Here is a 17,266-nt window from a genome sequence, read left to right on the forward strand (position 1 = left end):
AAATGTGCTGCACTGAAGTCCCAAAAGAGTGGAAGTAATATGTGTTACACTGCAATCCTCCCTAAACAACCAGGCAAACATACAGAAACAAAGGTGAAAAACATCTAAATAACTTCACTAACAGAATAAGTAGGTTGATTGTGAAAAATAAATTATTTATCAATATCTATCAAAATACAAACACAATGTTAGAAAGCAGTTCTTGATGCAACTTAACTGGGTAAAACTGATGAAGAACCCTGCAAGATACTTAAAAAATGCATAATTCAATTGTCGAGAAGTAAACAAAGTCATTCAGAGTGCTGATATGAAAATGAAATACATGTAAAACATATTTATCAAATACCTTTGAAAATGTATGAAAAAGGGTTTCTTGCTTAATGTACTTCAGTGTTTGGAATACATTTTTGAATGAAATGTATGAAATGTATTTCAAATGTATCTCACATACAAGAAAATACATGACCATGTATTTCTTTGTAAATTCAGTGAAATCCCAAATACAAATTTCTTTGTAAAATAAATACACATACTAATAGACTAATTAGTATGACAAACCAGTCCACGGCCATTAGACGTCATTCATTAGTGCAGGCAAAGAGTTTCTCTCCTGTATCCAGCACCGACGTCGTGCGACACGTGACTGCTGAACAGGAAGTGCTTCCACTAGCAAAATAATGGTATTCAGACAGAGACTGACTTTATAATTAAGATTATCTAAATCTCCACCATGGCTGCAATCGTTAAAGAGACACAGAGGTACGTGGGGTCTGGGAATAAACACCGCTGTGTCATTTTTACTGACCGGTTTTACGGTCTTTGTCGTCTCTGTGCTGAACTGTTAGCTGTGTTGTTGGCTAAAGGGAGTCTGCTATCGCCTGATTTGAATTTCATCCAGAGTAAAGAAAACGCACATTACCTGACAGAAGTGATAGTCTAGTCGAGCTATAAATGCAAACAAGAGTGAAAAATGTTTCTTTGTTTCTTCGTTTTATTTTTGTTTAGCGTAACGTTAGTCAAAGCGTCTAATTTGTAATGTAAGATACTATGAAAAGTGGAATTCGGTCATAATTTTTACTTTCCAATTAAAAAAAAATATAGCCTTGAAAAGTCTATCAGCCATCTAGATCAAATGCTGAGAGAATTTGCACTGGCTCACTGCCTTGTTTATCTCCGCAGCATCAAAGAGGCAGTAACTCACATCAATCAGATTGACGCCAATAAGTTTGGCAGGCTGCTCTCTCGCATCCTTCAGAAACTTCATCTTAAGGTAGGAACAGTCAGCTGTGCATCATCTTAAAATCGTAATAGACAAACCAACTTCTTTTAATTTCTTGCTATTCGTTGTGCTACCGTGCTGCAGAGCTGTCATCTTTGTAAAACTGCTGCATTTCAGCTGAGACTGAAGTACAGAATATGAAAGCTTCTGTCTAAAAGATGTTTGTGCTCTTACTGCACTCAGGGTGAGCGCTCCTTCAGTGAAGACGAGGAGCAGAAGTTACAAACAGCTCTGGCTTTGGAGAAGCAAGCTCTTCACCTGGTCCTGGAGACCACATCATTCCTATTAGAACAGGTTGGTGTTTGACTAGATCATCTGCAATGTTTATTCCTCTCTGCCTTATTTTGATTTACATTTGGGCTTTTCAGCAAAATAAGGAGTTGCCTAATTTTGGTGCACTATATGTCCAAAGGCTTGTAGGCACCTGCTCTGCTCACCTGGTGTTTCTTCTGAATAGACATTGCTGTGAGGATTTGATTGTATTCAGCCATGAGAGCATTAGTGAGGTCAGGTACTGATGTTGGATGATCAGTTCTGGATCATATACGTCACTTCAGTTCATCCCAGAGGTATTGGATGGAGCTCTATCACTCCAGAAAATGCAGTCTCCACAGCCCAATGCTGGGGGGCTTTATACCCCTCTGTTTGGCACTTTGCATTGAGCATGGTGGCCTTAGACTCATGGGGAAATGCTCCAGAGCGTCCCATTCTATTGGCAGTACATATGTATGGAGATTATACAAGCTATGTGTGTCAGCACATTAAAGTAAATTAAACACACATTAAAGCACATTGAACATTAAAGTAGGTGAATTCACTAATTTGAAGGGCTGTTTGGATACCTTTGGACTTGTAGTGTATTTCATATTGTGATATGGTTTCCTGACATTTATAGGTCTAATTACGATACAAGTAACCAACAGCTGAAAGGTTGTCTGATGTACTCTTGTTTTTTGCAGGCTGTGTATCACAATATTAAACCAGCATCCTTCAAGCAGCAACTTGAAAACATACATATTGCTCCAGATAAGGCAGAGGCTTTTTGTCAAGCTTGGGCCACAGCTGGCCCAGATGTTGTGGAGAAGATTAGACAAAGAATATTTGCCCCTAAAAAGGTAAGCTCAGATTAGGGTACTTGAGTTTATGTGATGCTACTTTATCTTAAATGTTTTCGTATGTTCAGCACTGATATATATATTATAGGATCAGCAGTCATCACAGCAGTCATCACGTTTTGTCACCATTATGTTTACTCTATAGGTTATATTGATTTTGTTTTAGCACGTTGCCCCAGTTTAATGTGATGGTTGTAATTAGGGCTGGGTATTGCTGCATTTTTTCTATATCCATACCAACCCTGATACCTTAATTTTGGTGCCGATTCCCAAATTCTACTTTTTCAGCGCCTTCTTTTTTCTTATGAAGTGAAAGTGGGTGTGGAAGTTAAAAAATAGGTATTAGAATGAGATGCTCAAAGTGGGTGTATTTACAGACAGAACTAGAATGTTGACTAAACACAAATCGAAATTGAAAGTCAGCATTGAATGACAGAATATAGCCATACTCTGTAGTATTGAAATGAACTTGCCGGTATCATAGGGTTGTTTTGATACCCAGCCCTAGTGGTGATGTAAACATAAAATTGAATAAAACAATTGTAGTCTATGTTATAGTTACCAAGAATTTGTGCATGAAATGAGAAAAAAGCCTGCAGTTTACTTTTTACTACTATGAAAATCTTACTAGTGTGTGTCTAGTGCATTTTTAACTTATTTATGTTCAGATGAAAGTCTTAAATTTATTTCAAATCCTAAATAATCTTCTACTGTATAATGTATCCTGGGTCATAGGATGCACACATGCTGGTTTGCTCTTAGAACAAGGGACCTTTTAAAATCTAAAATGTGATCAGCTCCATGTAATATATTTAAATTTACATTTAAGCATCTTTAGATACAAGGTTTTCAGCAGCTTTTGTAACCAGCAAAAATCTAGATTAGTTACACCCACAATTCTTGCAATATTTAGCATCATGTCTTTTATATTTTGTGCTGTCAGATAATGGTCTTTTAAAACTGATGCATTGATGCAGACGTTTTGAGCTCTCCCTTACATTTGCAACAGCTTAGAGCCAGTACTTAGAGCTAGTGTTGTGGATACAGACTAAAAATGATTTGTCGGTGATGAATCACTCCTGACATAAGGATTATTCTGTGTCCGGACAGCTCTGAAGTCATGACAACTAAATAAATGTAGTTTTTTACGTGGTTTTTATATTTTGCCAAAGAAATCCTTTAACATTGCTTAGCTTTCTTATGACTTGTGTGGATTTCGTAGGCAAGATAATTTCAAATCTCATAGCATCTGTATTATCCTGTCACAGTCTTTGGTTGCCATATTAAAGGTTTTAGTCCAATTTGGGTTTGTGCAATTCTGGGATGTGTAATATAAAAGAGAACAGTTTATAATAGCTATTGAAATAATTGTCAGATTTAAAAGAGTGTGGGTGGTTATATGCTTTGCGCAGACATCAGTTTAGCTCGGATTAAGCCTGTGGAGATTCAGCGTGACTATTATGGGGAAAGTGTAGAATCGTACTGTGTGTGACCTCAGTTTACTTACAGAGAAGCTCTAAGTTAGGTTTCTATAAAATATGAGCAAAAGAAAGTTAACAGCTCACATTATCCTCTTCAGGACTATATACTGTGTGCCTCTGCTTTCAGGGTGGGTGGCATCATGATTTTATATATATATATATATATATATATATATATATATATATATATATATATATATATATATATATATATATATATAATATACATTTACACCAATCAGGCATAACATTATGACCATCCTTGTTTTTACGCTCATTGTCCATTTTATCAGCTCCACTTACTATATAGGTGCACTTTGTAGTTCTACAATTACAGCTGGAGTTTTTAAACACTGTCACTGCTGGACTGAGAATAGTCCACCAACCAAAAATATCCAGCCAACAGTGTCCTGTGGGCAGCGTCCTGTGACCACTGATGAAGGACTAGAGGATGACCAACACAAACTGTGCAGCAGCAGATGAGCTATCGTCTCTGACTTTACATCTACAAGATGGACTGACAAAGTAGGAGTGTCTAATAGAGTGGACAGTGAGTGGACAGTGAGTGTTTAAAACTCCAGCAGCACTGCTGTGTCTGATCCACTCAGACCAGCGCAAAACACACTGACGTGGTGGTGGTGTGTTAGTGTTACTGCAGTGTTGACAATGATCCACCACCCAAATAGTACCTGCTCTGTGAGGTTCCTTGGGGGTCCTGACCACTGAAGAACAGGGTGAAAGGCTAACAAAGTACGCAGAGAAACAGATGGACTACAGTCTGTAATTGTAGAACTACAAAGTGCACCTATATAGTAAGTGGAGCTGATAAAATGGACAGTGAGCGTAGAAACAAGGAGGTGGTCATAATGTTATGCCTGATCGGTGTATATTATGTGAGGGCTGTCCCACCCACCCAGAGAGAGCAAGGCCAACTGTGCTCTCTTGGATTCCTGGCCATGGACTGGCTGTAACATCACCAGGGATCAAACTTGTGAGCTCCAGATGATAGGGCCAACACTTAGACAGTTGTGCCACTCAGGAGGCCATGTAATGATATTGAAAGACATTTTCGTAATACACAGTACTTACCATAACATTCTGTGGTTTGATAGGTTTGTACAGACAAAAAAAAGCTCTAGTATTGCCCTATCAAAACTATATGATTCTATTCTTCGTTCCTCGCATTAAGGTGCATTAATCCAGTTAAACAGGGCATGGAGGTGTTCAGTGTTTTTTCAGTACTGACAATATCCACAATATCCTGAGAATGTCTTTTGTGAAGTGAAAAGAAGTTTTTCTCTAAAGAGAACACACTTTTGCATTTTTTTATTGCCAGTTACTGTTGCTGAATTGAACCTAAATTTAACATAAAATGTAGCTCGTGCATATGTGCTCATTTTATATTTTTTTTCCAACATGGTAGTACATAGAAATTGTGCACTACAATTTACAGAAAAGTGCTATATTTAAGTTTGTTTCCTCTAGAGAATGTGAAACTTATTTTCAAAATCAACAAAACATGCAGTTTGACCAGGGGTGTTTTGCATACATTATATAATCCATTATAATAAACATAATATATATAGACAATATTACTGTATGTCTATATATATTATTATGTTTATTTTAATGGATTATATAAACATCATTTAAAAAAAAATACATGCAAGAATAAAATTCCCAGGCTATTGTCAGACCAAAATACATAAAAGCTTGACTTGTCATTTTTAACTAAACAATTCTTCCAGTTACATTTGTGCACTCATTTTATTTTTACAACTAGTTCTGTCTTACACCAAAATAATGTAATCAAATCATGGTGAAATGTATGATTTCATGATGCACCAGATCATTTCCAAAATAAGCAGAATCTAAATGAATCTTTGTGAGCTCAGAGATTTTTAAAATGCAGGCACTCTCTCAGTGCAGACCCCAAAAGTTTCACTCGACTGAATTGGCCTTGGCAGTGACTGAAGGGCTTATTTGCATTGTAATCTGCAGTTTAATATCGCATGTTCTTGTTCCTTGTTAGTTGGATCACATAGGCTGGCAGCTGAACCTTCAGATGGCCCGATCCTCACAGGCCAAACTCAAGGCGCCGCACGCAGTGCTGGACCTGGGAGTCAAAGAGGAGGACGAGTCTGAGGTAAACTCTTCACGCTGCTTATCCGCAGCCATGCGAACCCGCCAAGCCCTCCAAGCATGGAGATGTTTACTTATCCATAATCTCCCGGGATCGGCCCCGGCTTTGAAACAGATGCAAATTCGGGCTCATTTCTCCGGCTTGACACAGAAAAACAGAAGCTGTGCAAGGGGAAGAGCTCGTTAAAGTCGCCCTTGAGGCTGTGGCTGCTAGACTTTGCATCTCTAGGTATTATTGCACAGTACGACGGATCCATGTTTATCCATGACGATCTGAGTTGCCAGGAACCAGGCATAATCCAAGCCTGCAGATTAACAAAACATCTGAAAAAAAAAAAGAACCTAATCCTCTGTCTCGCCGTAAGCAGCCTTTACAGCTTCAGTAGGTTATGAGTTATTTTCAATTTCTGTCTCTTTTTAGTCCAGTATGTAACCGCTGGTTTTTGGAGGCCGTACTGTGTATTTGAATGGCAACAGTGTATTCACAGCAAGTGGAAGACGTAATGTATTTTGCTTTTTTTTCATTCTAATAGAGTATGAACAGAACATTTTCCCCTCACAATAAATCCACTTACAAGGCCTCTGTTGGGAATTGATAGCTTTAAGCCTGGAGCAAGCCAAGATAATGGCAGGAACTGTGTGCTGCATGGCTTTTCCTCAGCTACGCAAATGGGGGCACTGTTGCCACATGGCAAAAAGTAGGGTTATCTTTTCTCTAAGCCGAGAAGCAAGAGCATACACAAGTTCTAAGGTTTAGGTAACTGTTCATTCAGTCCAAATGAAAGGTTTGTGACAGCTCTTTTTCTCTCAAATTCATGATCAAAGTGCAGGTTTGGTAGAATTGTTTGCTGTAGTCCTTGAATCTTTTCTATTTTAACCTCAAAATGATCTCCTTTTTTTTTTTTAGACTATGATTTTCAAATGCAGACCTTAGTTTACAATCATGACACCAATATTATTACGTTTTGTGTCTATATTATGTTCTGTCAGAAAACTGTTAAGATGACTTATGAAGATTTCTATACCATTGAGCAAAATGGTTGACTTTCTTCTACATCATAAATCAAACTAACCTTTTTTACTGTCTCCTCAAAAAAAAAAACAAAGCTTTGAACTCCATTACAAGAAAGTTTGTGTTTCCTTTTTTGAGGAGAATTGCTCCAGTGACAGCTGCTCAGATGATGGATGATCTTAAGCAGTCATGTTGAAATTAGCAATCTGCCAAGGTGTTAATTTGTAAGGGGAAAAAAAGGAGGACAATGATTTGCCTCTGTGTTAAGTGAAGCAGACCGTATGTTACTTCTTTGCTTAGGTAAAGTTAAATTTACAGAACTTTCATAGTTTTTTCTTATGTATTGAAGGTGGTGCTCTTGCAGTAAATCTTTTATACTTCATGGTAATATTTCTTACTAAGGGCATGAGCTGGCATTCTAATGGTGGTGAAAAGTGTTGACGTTTTTATATAACCATGTATTGTCTGGATTCAGCATATGTTGAGGATTGCGTTGCAGTGCTGCTCAGTTTTCCCAGATTCGAATCAAAGCCGACTTTGATTGTTTGGGTTAAATTGCGTGCTGGACGCCCTGAACTCTCTTGTATTTTGAAAAGCTCCAGTATTGCACACCGCGGCAATTTTGTGGCCACAATAAGTATTATGTATTGAATGGAAAATCTGAACAAGCCGTGCTCAGTGGTAGAGTTTATAAAATGAAACAGGCGCAGGGGAGATGGCAGGGGACAGCTGTGCATTATCGATTGGAAACCCTAGCAGCTTTGGAGAAATCGCCTTAGAGGGGCAAGGTGCTTCATCAGCATAGTCCCCTAGGCATATTCCCAGCTCCTCTACAGTCTTGCTCTTGTCACGGCCAGTTAACAGCTGGGTTCTCCTTGAAAGAATCAGGCCCTTTGATATTACTCTGAACTTCTGAGGGTTCCTCCCGTTTCCCTTTCCTCTGAGATAAGGCCTCATCAATCTTTGTCCACAAAAAGACTACAAAACAGGGGAGGATCTATGAAATGCTCCACTCCTTGTAGACGTGTTTTGGCTGATATGGAGTGATCCCAGTGATGGGTCTATGTTTTCTTTCCTGCAGTTGTAACTTTCTGAAGACTTTTCAAGTCCTGTTCAGTATCCAGCTCTCTGCTAAAATGTTATTGTTCAAAAGCAAAATCATTGAACTCTTGATAAATCATTTAACGAGGTTGTATCATATGCACTTTTTGATCTGTTGATTATGATTTATATTATTTTTTTTTATTTTATGTATAAATGTTTTTAACCCTGGCCTAATCTTACATCAAGATTATACAACATGATTCTGTAACCTCATACTGAGTTGTCTCTGTTACGGGTCTCTGCGTCTGTTTTTTTTTTTCCCGTTATCTGCCTTGTTAACATTGAGGCGTTAACTAATTCTGTCGTCAGACCTACATGACTTCTATCAAAGTGTCTGACATGAAAGCTTCTCCCGCTTTTAATTTGTTTTTCTGGGTTCAGCCACTGAGGAGCGAGAAGCTCTTTGTTGCGAGTCTCACTGGCGAAGGCGGTGGCCTCATTTATTATCACCTAGAGATAAAGAATGTAATTAAACATCACGTTTTGACTAGTGAATAAATGCCATGATCATAACCTTTCAAAACATCTGCACTTGTCTCACACATCACTGTGATAGACGTAAACAACCCAGCAACTTTCATGCAAAGCTAAAAAAAGAAAAGACTTCCAGAAGTGACAAATGGGGTCGACAGTTTTTAATTGGCACCTTCTCAACATAAATATACCTTGTCATCACATAATGGCCAAACCCCCTCAAATAACCTCTAGACACGTTCCAAAGTTGAACAGTGAAGCTCTGTGGTGTGGAGTCTCGCTCTATTTGTTTAAGGATGCTCCATGCAAGCATTTTGTGTCTCTGTTTGCCAGGAAGAATAGGTGGTGTTCTCTGCTGGGCTCCTGTGGACTGGGCCTATTGTGGCATGCTTTATCCTTCTGTTTACTACCACAGTCCAGTGGCGAGCATCCGTGCATGATGTCACATCTTTATTCGTGACCACGCTCGTTTTTTTTTTTTCTGGATTGAATCGCACTCTGTTGGTCCGGTCACAGTTCGTTGTGCAGAGGTCCTGTGCAGAAAGACCTAGTGTTGTTGAAAGTAATCGAAAAATATTGCATTTTGTCTGCACACTGATCAGCATGCAAGCAAACCAGGAGTTGGCTGCAAACCAGAATTTGGCTGCATACTGATTTTTCCCAATCAGTGAAGGCTCTTATCTGCCTATACTGCCGTTCTTGTTGGACAGTTAAATTAGCACAGTGTTGAAGCCCGTCACTTTGATGAAAGGGCGTTTTGGTATTTGCTGAGTTATTTATGCGCTGCTACATCTGGGCTTGTTTTGAAAATTGAGCCTCATGCTGGATAGTGTAGTGAATTAGAAAACTTACTTATCATGGTGATGCATCTTTCTAGACATTCAGTGTCCATATTCAGTGTACACATACATGTAAACTACTATCAACAGAGAATCCTGAGAGGAAGTCTGTCCATTCCCCTAAACACACCACAGTCAGAGATCATGGTCGTTTTTTGGGCAAATCCACAGATATTTTGATAGGGCAATCAAAATTAACATAACGTGGCTTGAAATGTGAAAAAAGAGCCACATTTTGTGAGTGGTGAAGTTTCATTTTCATGTATTCAGGTTTCTTCAAGCGGTGGGTGAAAAGGTTGATATTTGTATATGTTCATTGTTGGCAACCAAGACTACCAGCCTTAATTTAGTTTGCATCTGAAATTGATGTAGAACATGCTGATTTTTGTTAAGTCATAACCGCTATGAGCACTAAATGACTGTCGACAAATTACGTTGCAGGTGGCAATCATTGGGGTCCAAGTACTGTGCCACATTGTGAAGCCAGTGAAACACAAACAATGCGCAGAGTTTTTAGAAGAGCCCCAATTTATAAAAGATGAGAGGTCTCAAAAGAAAATGTCTGTTAAATTTCGTACACACAGAACCTTTGTCCTTGGTATGGTCGGACAGATTTTTAACAGATAAATCAAAATACATAGAAAACAGTACAATACTTGCAAAGTTGAACAGGAACTTAAAATCAGTACGTTTTTCACCTAGCAATGATGCCACTGGACATCAGTACAGGGTTTGGTTTCTGAAGTTGTAACCTTTTTTTTTATTTTTTTATTTTATTTATTTATTTATTTTTTTTACTGCTCATGAGTTCATGTCTGTGTACAAACGAGACAAAATGGCATCTGAATTTGAAAGTTTGCTGGCAGTTGGCCACCTCTTTGCTGCTTGCAGTGTTTCTAACAGAGGTGATGTTGAGACGTTATCGCGTCATCACAGGTGGAGGGGATACGTCCTATTTTTGACCACCAATCTGCTACGTGTTTGAACACCTCCCTTGGCTAAATGCGTTGGATTTGGATGCAGCTGTAGATGGCTTGATTATTCGAATCCTCTTCTTTCCCACAAGCTGTACAGTATAATGGACGAGGCCCTCTAGCTCTCAGGGGCTGCAGTGTCGACATACCAGAGGGATCTAAAAGGGTGCCTTGGCAATCGCTGAAGTTACCACACAAGAGAGGTTTCTGTTGCTATGAATAGCAGCCCGTGAGCCTCTCTCTCAGCAGCTATAGTGTTTCAAAATGGACGAAGGGGATGTTTTTAGCGGGGGTGGAATTTGGCATGCCGCTGTTCTGTACATCATGTTGTCTCAGGGCAGCATAGCTAAGAGACACTAGTTTTACTGAATTTCAAGCCGTGTCAAAAGAAGCTCTTTAGCAACCTTAACTTATGGTATATTCATGTTTATTTGCTGTCCAAGCATCTGATTTGGAACTCTAAAAACAAATCGATGGGCAACTCTATATTTGTCTGCATTTCTTGCCATGATGGATATCATTAAGAGGCCATAATCCACTTTGAACACATCTGACTGAAAGATGATCGGGTTCTTCACACAGGGTTAAGGGGGAGCAAAAGGGAATTTTAATGCACAGCTACTCACTCACATTCCTCACTCCTTGATGACGGCTTGTACCTGTCTGTCAAAATGTGCGATTGCTGTTTCTATAATGCATTGACACTTGGATGTTATAGAAACACTTTTATATATTTCTGTGAGGGAGTGTGTTTGCTTGGGTTTGGCTTTTAAATGTCATTGTCCCACATGTTTGTTCTCAGGCTTTCATGAAGTTGCCCCAGAGATCGCCACTAAAATGTTAATTTTGCTTAGATGTTTGCCAGGACCACGCAAAGGGCGCCACAGTTCCCGTTAGTGTCTGCTCTTGTTTATCCCCTGAATATTTTGCCGTTTTATCCTGGTCTGTCCGCTCCCTCAGACCTGTCGTATTTCTGCCAGGCATTTTTTCTTGTAGTCAACATTGCTTACAAGCTGGAAAACAGAGCGAGTGAGGCATCTTTTATATGCTCTATGATGCCTGCCGTCTCTTTACCGCTAGATGAGTCAGTGTGTGTATAAATAGATGCCATGAATGGCATTCAATGCATATGAGGGTGTTATCTTATGCCTTCTTGCTTTCACTTGTTCTCTACCGATGCTGGTAGCAAATGCGGCATTCTCATTACTGTTTGGATGAGAAGCTTATGCTCATCATCTGATGCTGCTGTTTTCAGTTCAGTGGCTTATGACGAGTCATTACGGATGGATTTTTAATCTTGCTGGACTTTTATGGTTCCATCTCCAAGCATCTCTGACAGTGCATTTAGAGATGTGGATTTTTCAACTAATGACTCAGAGCACCAGTGTTTTTTGCCGAAAAAACTTTCTGCCGTTGCTACCTGCATAAGGCCAAGTTACCTAATCAGGCAGTAGACGGATGGCTGATTGCACAGAGCCTCTCATGCACAATGAGTTTGATCTACCTAATTTCAGTGAGCTCCATCCCCCAGGGTTTGCTTCACAATAAGCTCTAAATCAAGTGAAACAAGAAAAACCTGGCAGGCTAATCATCTGATACAACAAAGATGTAAATTATAGTATATTAATATACATTTTTACGTTTATTGTTTAGATCACAGCATGTTTCACTGTGACTGTGAATAATAAGTTCAGTGTTGACATTTTTGATTTATTGCTTGAGAAACAAAAACTAAGCTCCTAACACTGACATTTTCAACTGCTACCATTTGCATCTTATTAAACTTTGTGAGTAGTGATCATAGATATGAAGCTTAAATTTGCCTAATTCTTTAATGCCTGTGAAACTGGATCTAGTGTGCTTCACCAACATGCTTCATTACTACAACATGCTTTCACATATAGAGTTTAATCTTAGTCCTAGTGTAAAGAGATTTTCATTGGAGAAGCACTATGGTCATGTAATGTTAGTCAAAGACATCTGTCTCTTGATCCCAGTTTCAAAATTAATACATCTCACATCTTCTAATTAATTGCATTGCCCCTGTAAAATGTCAGCACATAAATTAGTTTGGTTAGGTTAGTTCAGGTTAAGTGGCACATTTAAGTTTAGTGCCATTGTGCTTTGTTAATTTTTGACAGCCAGTGACAACAAATGGTGCTAAATATGAATACGTATGTTCTTGATTAATGTGGGGTCATTATGCATTCATTATAAAAACAAATGCATTAAAGCACCCATACTGCATATTTTTTGTATGTGTTTTTCCCCTGGGGCTCTCTTATAACACACATGTGGTTTTATATTCCAAAAACAGTCATTTTTACATGACTATTTCTTTTACATGACTAGTCTTTACCCCTCAAAATTAAACAGCCTGTTTTTGTTGCTCTGCCCTTAAGACTGATATATGCAGATGAGCTCTCTTCTCATTGGCTGCATTGTATTCATTTGAAAAGCAGTCTAGGCTGAAACATTGCTCATAGCCTTAACATTATGGCATTATTGAGCTAAACTGCTGTAGGTTGAAAAGGTAGATACATGTAAAATTGTATATGTAAACATTTTTTGTGACATCACAAAACTGAATTCAGCATAGGCTGATTTTGCAGCTTGGTTGGCATACATAGACTCTGGATTGGAGAGTGAATGCTACAGTTTAAAACGTTAAGTGTTTACGTACTATATCGTACTCCTTTATTTCAAAATGGTGAGGGGAAAATTCAGTTTTCCATTATTATAAAACACAACTATGATGACACTACCATTCAGTAGTATCACTTAAATAGCCATGGCTTAAAATTAGCTGACATTTTAAAATAACAAAATGTAATTGTCTACTTATAGTCATCTCTTGTCATGAAATAACCACGAATAGCTATTTGATCTGTAAGATTTGGTCACCACTTTTCGAATATGTTGCATTCTGAATATTTGTTTTGTTATAAGATTGTTCTCGAAGCTTTACAGTTTCTCAGATATTATGAAATTTTTTAAATTTTAAACATTCTTACACACTGTGTAACTAGATTTGATTTTACACATTGCAATTTTATACATTGTACATGTATAAATTGATTTTATATCATTGAAAACAGTGATTCCAAACTTGAACAGTAATTTTAAATTTTTTGTGGAGCTCTTGGTAATTCTTCCTATTCTATAATGCTAAGATACTTTGTCAAATATTTTGTAGTGGCTTGATCTTTGGTTTTGAAGCGAGTAGGTTTTGACACATTACCAGCATTTGTGTAATCTCTTATCAGCTTTTGATAAGGGACTATTGATAATGCATTTAAATGTGGAAACAGTGTGACTATCTTTCTAACTCACTCAAGCGTTAAGCCACCTGTAAGAGACAAAAAGGGTATAATTCTTTTTAAGCAGATTTTGGAATAAAGCTGTACATAAGTGGCGATTTCAATAAAAGCAAGATCAAGATCGAGTGAGTGGTTTTGACGGACTCTTCGGATGTTTGCCAGAAAGTGTCTCACTTTAGCTGAATTAACCCAAAAACTGAGAGCCTTGCTGTTTGTTACAGGAAGTGGTAGCTAAACCCTAGCAAGCAAAACTCTAGCAAGCAAAATTGATGGCACTGTCATTACAAATCTGGAATCGTTTTTCAGTGATGAGTCTTTACTATATGTCAGAAGTTCCATGCTTTCTCTGTGACTTTTTCCCAAGACAAGAAGCCCCGCCCCCCTTCACACCCCTGCTGCGACCAAAAGCAGGTTTGTGATGGATGGGAGAGGGCACACCTGTGCACTTAAATGGGCTGACATGAAGGTCATAGAGTTGAATTTCAAAAGGGAAAAGCACAAGGCTGTCTGTTGCAGGGCTCTTTTGCGTGTGTGATCAAACCCCGAGCTCAGGCCTTTGTTTGCTGCAGGAAGATGAATTATAGATAGAGAATGCAGCATCAGTATGTCATTCCCCTGTAAGGCTCACCACATAAGATGCGAACAAATGGAACAGAGGACTGCCACGTTCGTGTGGAATGCCTTAGGTGATGCTGCGAGAGCTTCTCATGCCACAGGATGCTTTTTCATAACCTGGTCTTTGATGTTTCGCTTTAGAAAAACTATCAAATCAAAACTGAAACAGGTCACATAGAAATAACTGCAAAATGCTCAGCTACTGTAAAGTTCACAGCATTTTGAATGAAAGCTTAGTGTAAGCTTTAGATGCACATTATGGATGTGCATAACCTAAATCTTTGATATGTCTTAGAGATGTTGTGATACACGTTAATATTAATTTTTTTCAATGCATGGTTTTCTGAGACGATTTATGATACGCTGTGAATTGAATAAAGTTAGATTTCATGCTATGAAATGCATGGTAACGAGAATGGTTTCTATAGTCTCGTTTAACACAATCCATAACATCCTAAAATATTCCTAAAATGCCAAAAAAAAACTCCACTGCCTAGCTCTCGGAACTGGAAAAAAAACTGGTTTAGTTAGCCAAGCTATTTGAAATGGCAGAGTTTCTCAGTCAAGTACAGTAGTGATGGACAAAGAGTGGTAGACTGAACAGTGACAGTGTGCCGACATAGCTTAATACAAGGATCAGATAGCCGTGCCAATACCTCAGATATGCGGACTCATTTGCGAAGACACACCCAAATGTGTCAGCTACCAGAGTGAGGAGAAAATGCAAAGCTAAAGTAAACCAGCTTCTTATTTGAATTTTTGCTTTTCACAATAAATGCAGTTATATGATCCTGCTGCTCCATTTAAGGTGGGACGGATTTTTTTTAATAAGAAGTTGCCGAATAGGAAGCCGACTTTAGCACTGTTGAGAAAACATGAGTCTCAGCAGCAATTTCTCCCCCACAGTATTCAGAGATGTTAATAGCTACCGATTTGCACCCCTATTTGGTTGTAGAGTCAACCTCTGTTTGGTTGTGGGTTCCACAGTTTGCTGGGAGAGATTGAGCCACATTAGCAAATCCCCTCTCAGTCATTTTGGCCAGAAGAAGAGCTGTACTTTATATACAAACACAAGATCACATTGTAAATGAACTTGTAATGCTTATTTCATTTAATATTGAAATGTATCATTCTAGTGTACACTTTTGATTCTTTTTATGTAGACTGCACTTTTGTTTATATTCTCTTTTTATTTGTCTTTTAAGAAACTGACTTGTACTAGTTAACCCTTCAGCAGGCACTTTTGTCTTTTAGAGACAAACTATGGAAATTACGAAACAAAACATTACTAAAAATATTGATGTTATGTTAGCATTCTTTTCTAATTCTATATCGAAAATGTATCACATTGTGAATACAATATTTATTATATTGAGAAATTTGCGTATCATTACACCCCTAAAATGCCCCTATATAAAGACTAATGAACTCTTTAGAACAGTCCTCACTTGTTATAGTAACAGGTTATTATATGTTATATATATTATCTTATTTTACTGGGTTCACAATTTGGGCATCCTTATGAGCTGTGATGGAGGATATCCAGTCATTCTTCACAGAAAGGACATCCCAAACAGCAGAGCCCATTTTTCATCATCATTTCTCTGAGGAGCAGGTGTTACTCGGTTTGCTGTTCGGTTTGGCACATTCTCTTTTCTTTCACTCCTGGCACACCATTTGGGGCTCATCCTCTCTGCTCTATGAATATACCAATTGCTTGGCCCTCTGCCGTAGTAAACTTGCCCTTGGCCTCTCTCTATCATAATCAAAGCTATATAATGGTATTGATGCTTACCTTAGCACTGTGAGGCTAAAAGCATTAAGTGGTCATTTTTTTCGCTGCACCGTGCCGTCTCAGTGAAAAACGGCACACAATGGAATGACCTAGTAAGCGTTTTACTTACTGTGTCGTGTCATTGTTGGCTGTAGGTTTCCTTTCTGTCCCTATAGAAAAGGCAGCCACTTCAAACAAATACCCCATGTCCACTCTTTTAAAAATAAAGATGCCATAAAGTAAACTTCAATGGACAATTTTGAATTTTGTAAATGAGGTGCGCAAGTGTTCTGAATCTTTTTAAAGTTTAAGGAACATCCACATAGTGTAAAGGTTCTATACCAGTGAATGGTTTTCTTAAAACCACATGTCCAAGCAAAGAACTGTTAGGGAAGCTTCACTTTTTAGAGTGCATGCCAAGTCTGCTGATTCACCTCATGCTTGAGAGATCAGAGATTATTGTCTGAGCATGGCTGAAGTAAACGAGAGCAGATATCCTTGTAGCACCAGGGTGGCATCAAAGTCTGGTCAGATTTCCCACGCATTCTTCAGGGCCGATGGTGAGATTGCAGACAAAGCCCAAGACTTATCTCCTCACATGAGCAAATCAGAATAGAAGCCGGGATCAGAGGCCAGATCTGTGCAGGTGTTCCTTGAAGGTTCAAACTACATAAGGCCTTGAGACCACTGAGAAAAGGACAATGAAATGGAGGCTTGTCAGATTTGTTGTATTCATTCACTGTGAAATGGGAACACATCACAGTTAAGTTTATGAATTTTCTATGTTTTGTACATGTTTTGTTGATTTTCTAAGTGAAAATAAGTTAACTCATCCTCTACAAGGAACACACTTGAATATGGGATTTTTCTTGAAATTTTAATGCACAATTTCTTTTTTGTTTTTTGTTTTTGTTTTTTTTTAAAACATATTGGGGAAAAAATGTGCCATAACTTTTGCACAGGCCATATTTTATTTTTTAATTATTTTCCAATGTGTTCAATTCAGCAAATAAACAGTAAGTGTGCATAAAAATATGCAGAAGTCTGTTCTCTGTAGAGGACATGTTAATTTATTTTCTTTCAGAAAATTAACAAAGCTTGCCATTTGTCATGGGGTGCCCAGACTTTTGCATACGA

The 17,266-nt window shown here is 38.3% G+C and overlaps 1 protein-coding gene across 1 annotated transcript in view; it reads left to right on the forward strand.

Annotated features, from left to right (window-relative positions):
* Positions 1–628: 628 nt before the first annotated feature.
* The window catches only part of commd10 (COMM domain containing 10), a 30,128-nt gene continuing 13,490 nt past the window's right edge, over positions 629–17,266 (forward strand). Inside the window, exons 1-5 of the mRNA XM_036578462.1 lie at positions 629–759; positions 1,180–1,270; positions 1,463–1,573; positions 2,239–2,394; positions 5,908–6,021. Of these exons, the coding sequence (XP_036434355.1) occupies positions 731–759; positions 1,180–1,270; positions 1,463–1,573; positions 2,239–2,394; positions 5,908–6,021 (501 nt within the window). The 5' untranslated portion in view covers positions 629–730. The remainder of the gene's footprint in view (positions 760–1,179; positions 1,271–1,462; positions 1,574–2,238; positions 2,395–5,907; positions 6,022–17,266) is intronic.

Source organism: Colossoma macropomum, unplaced genomic scaffold (assembly GCF_904425465.1).
Source record: "Colossoma macropomum unplaced genomic scaffold, Colossoma_macropomum, whole genome shotgun sequence".
Classification (NCBI taxonomy): domain Eukaryota; kingdom Metazoa; phylum Chordata; class Actinopteri; order Characiformes; family Serrasalmidae; genus Colossoma; species Colossoma macropomum.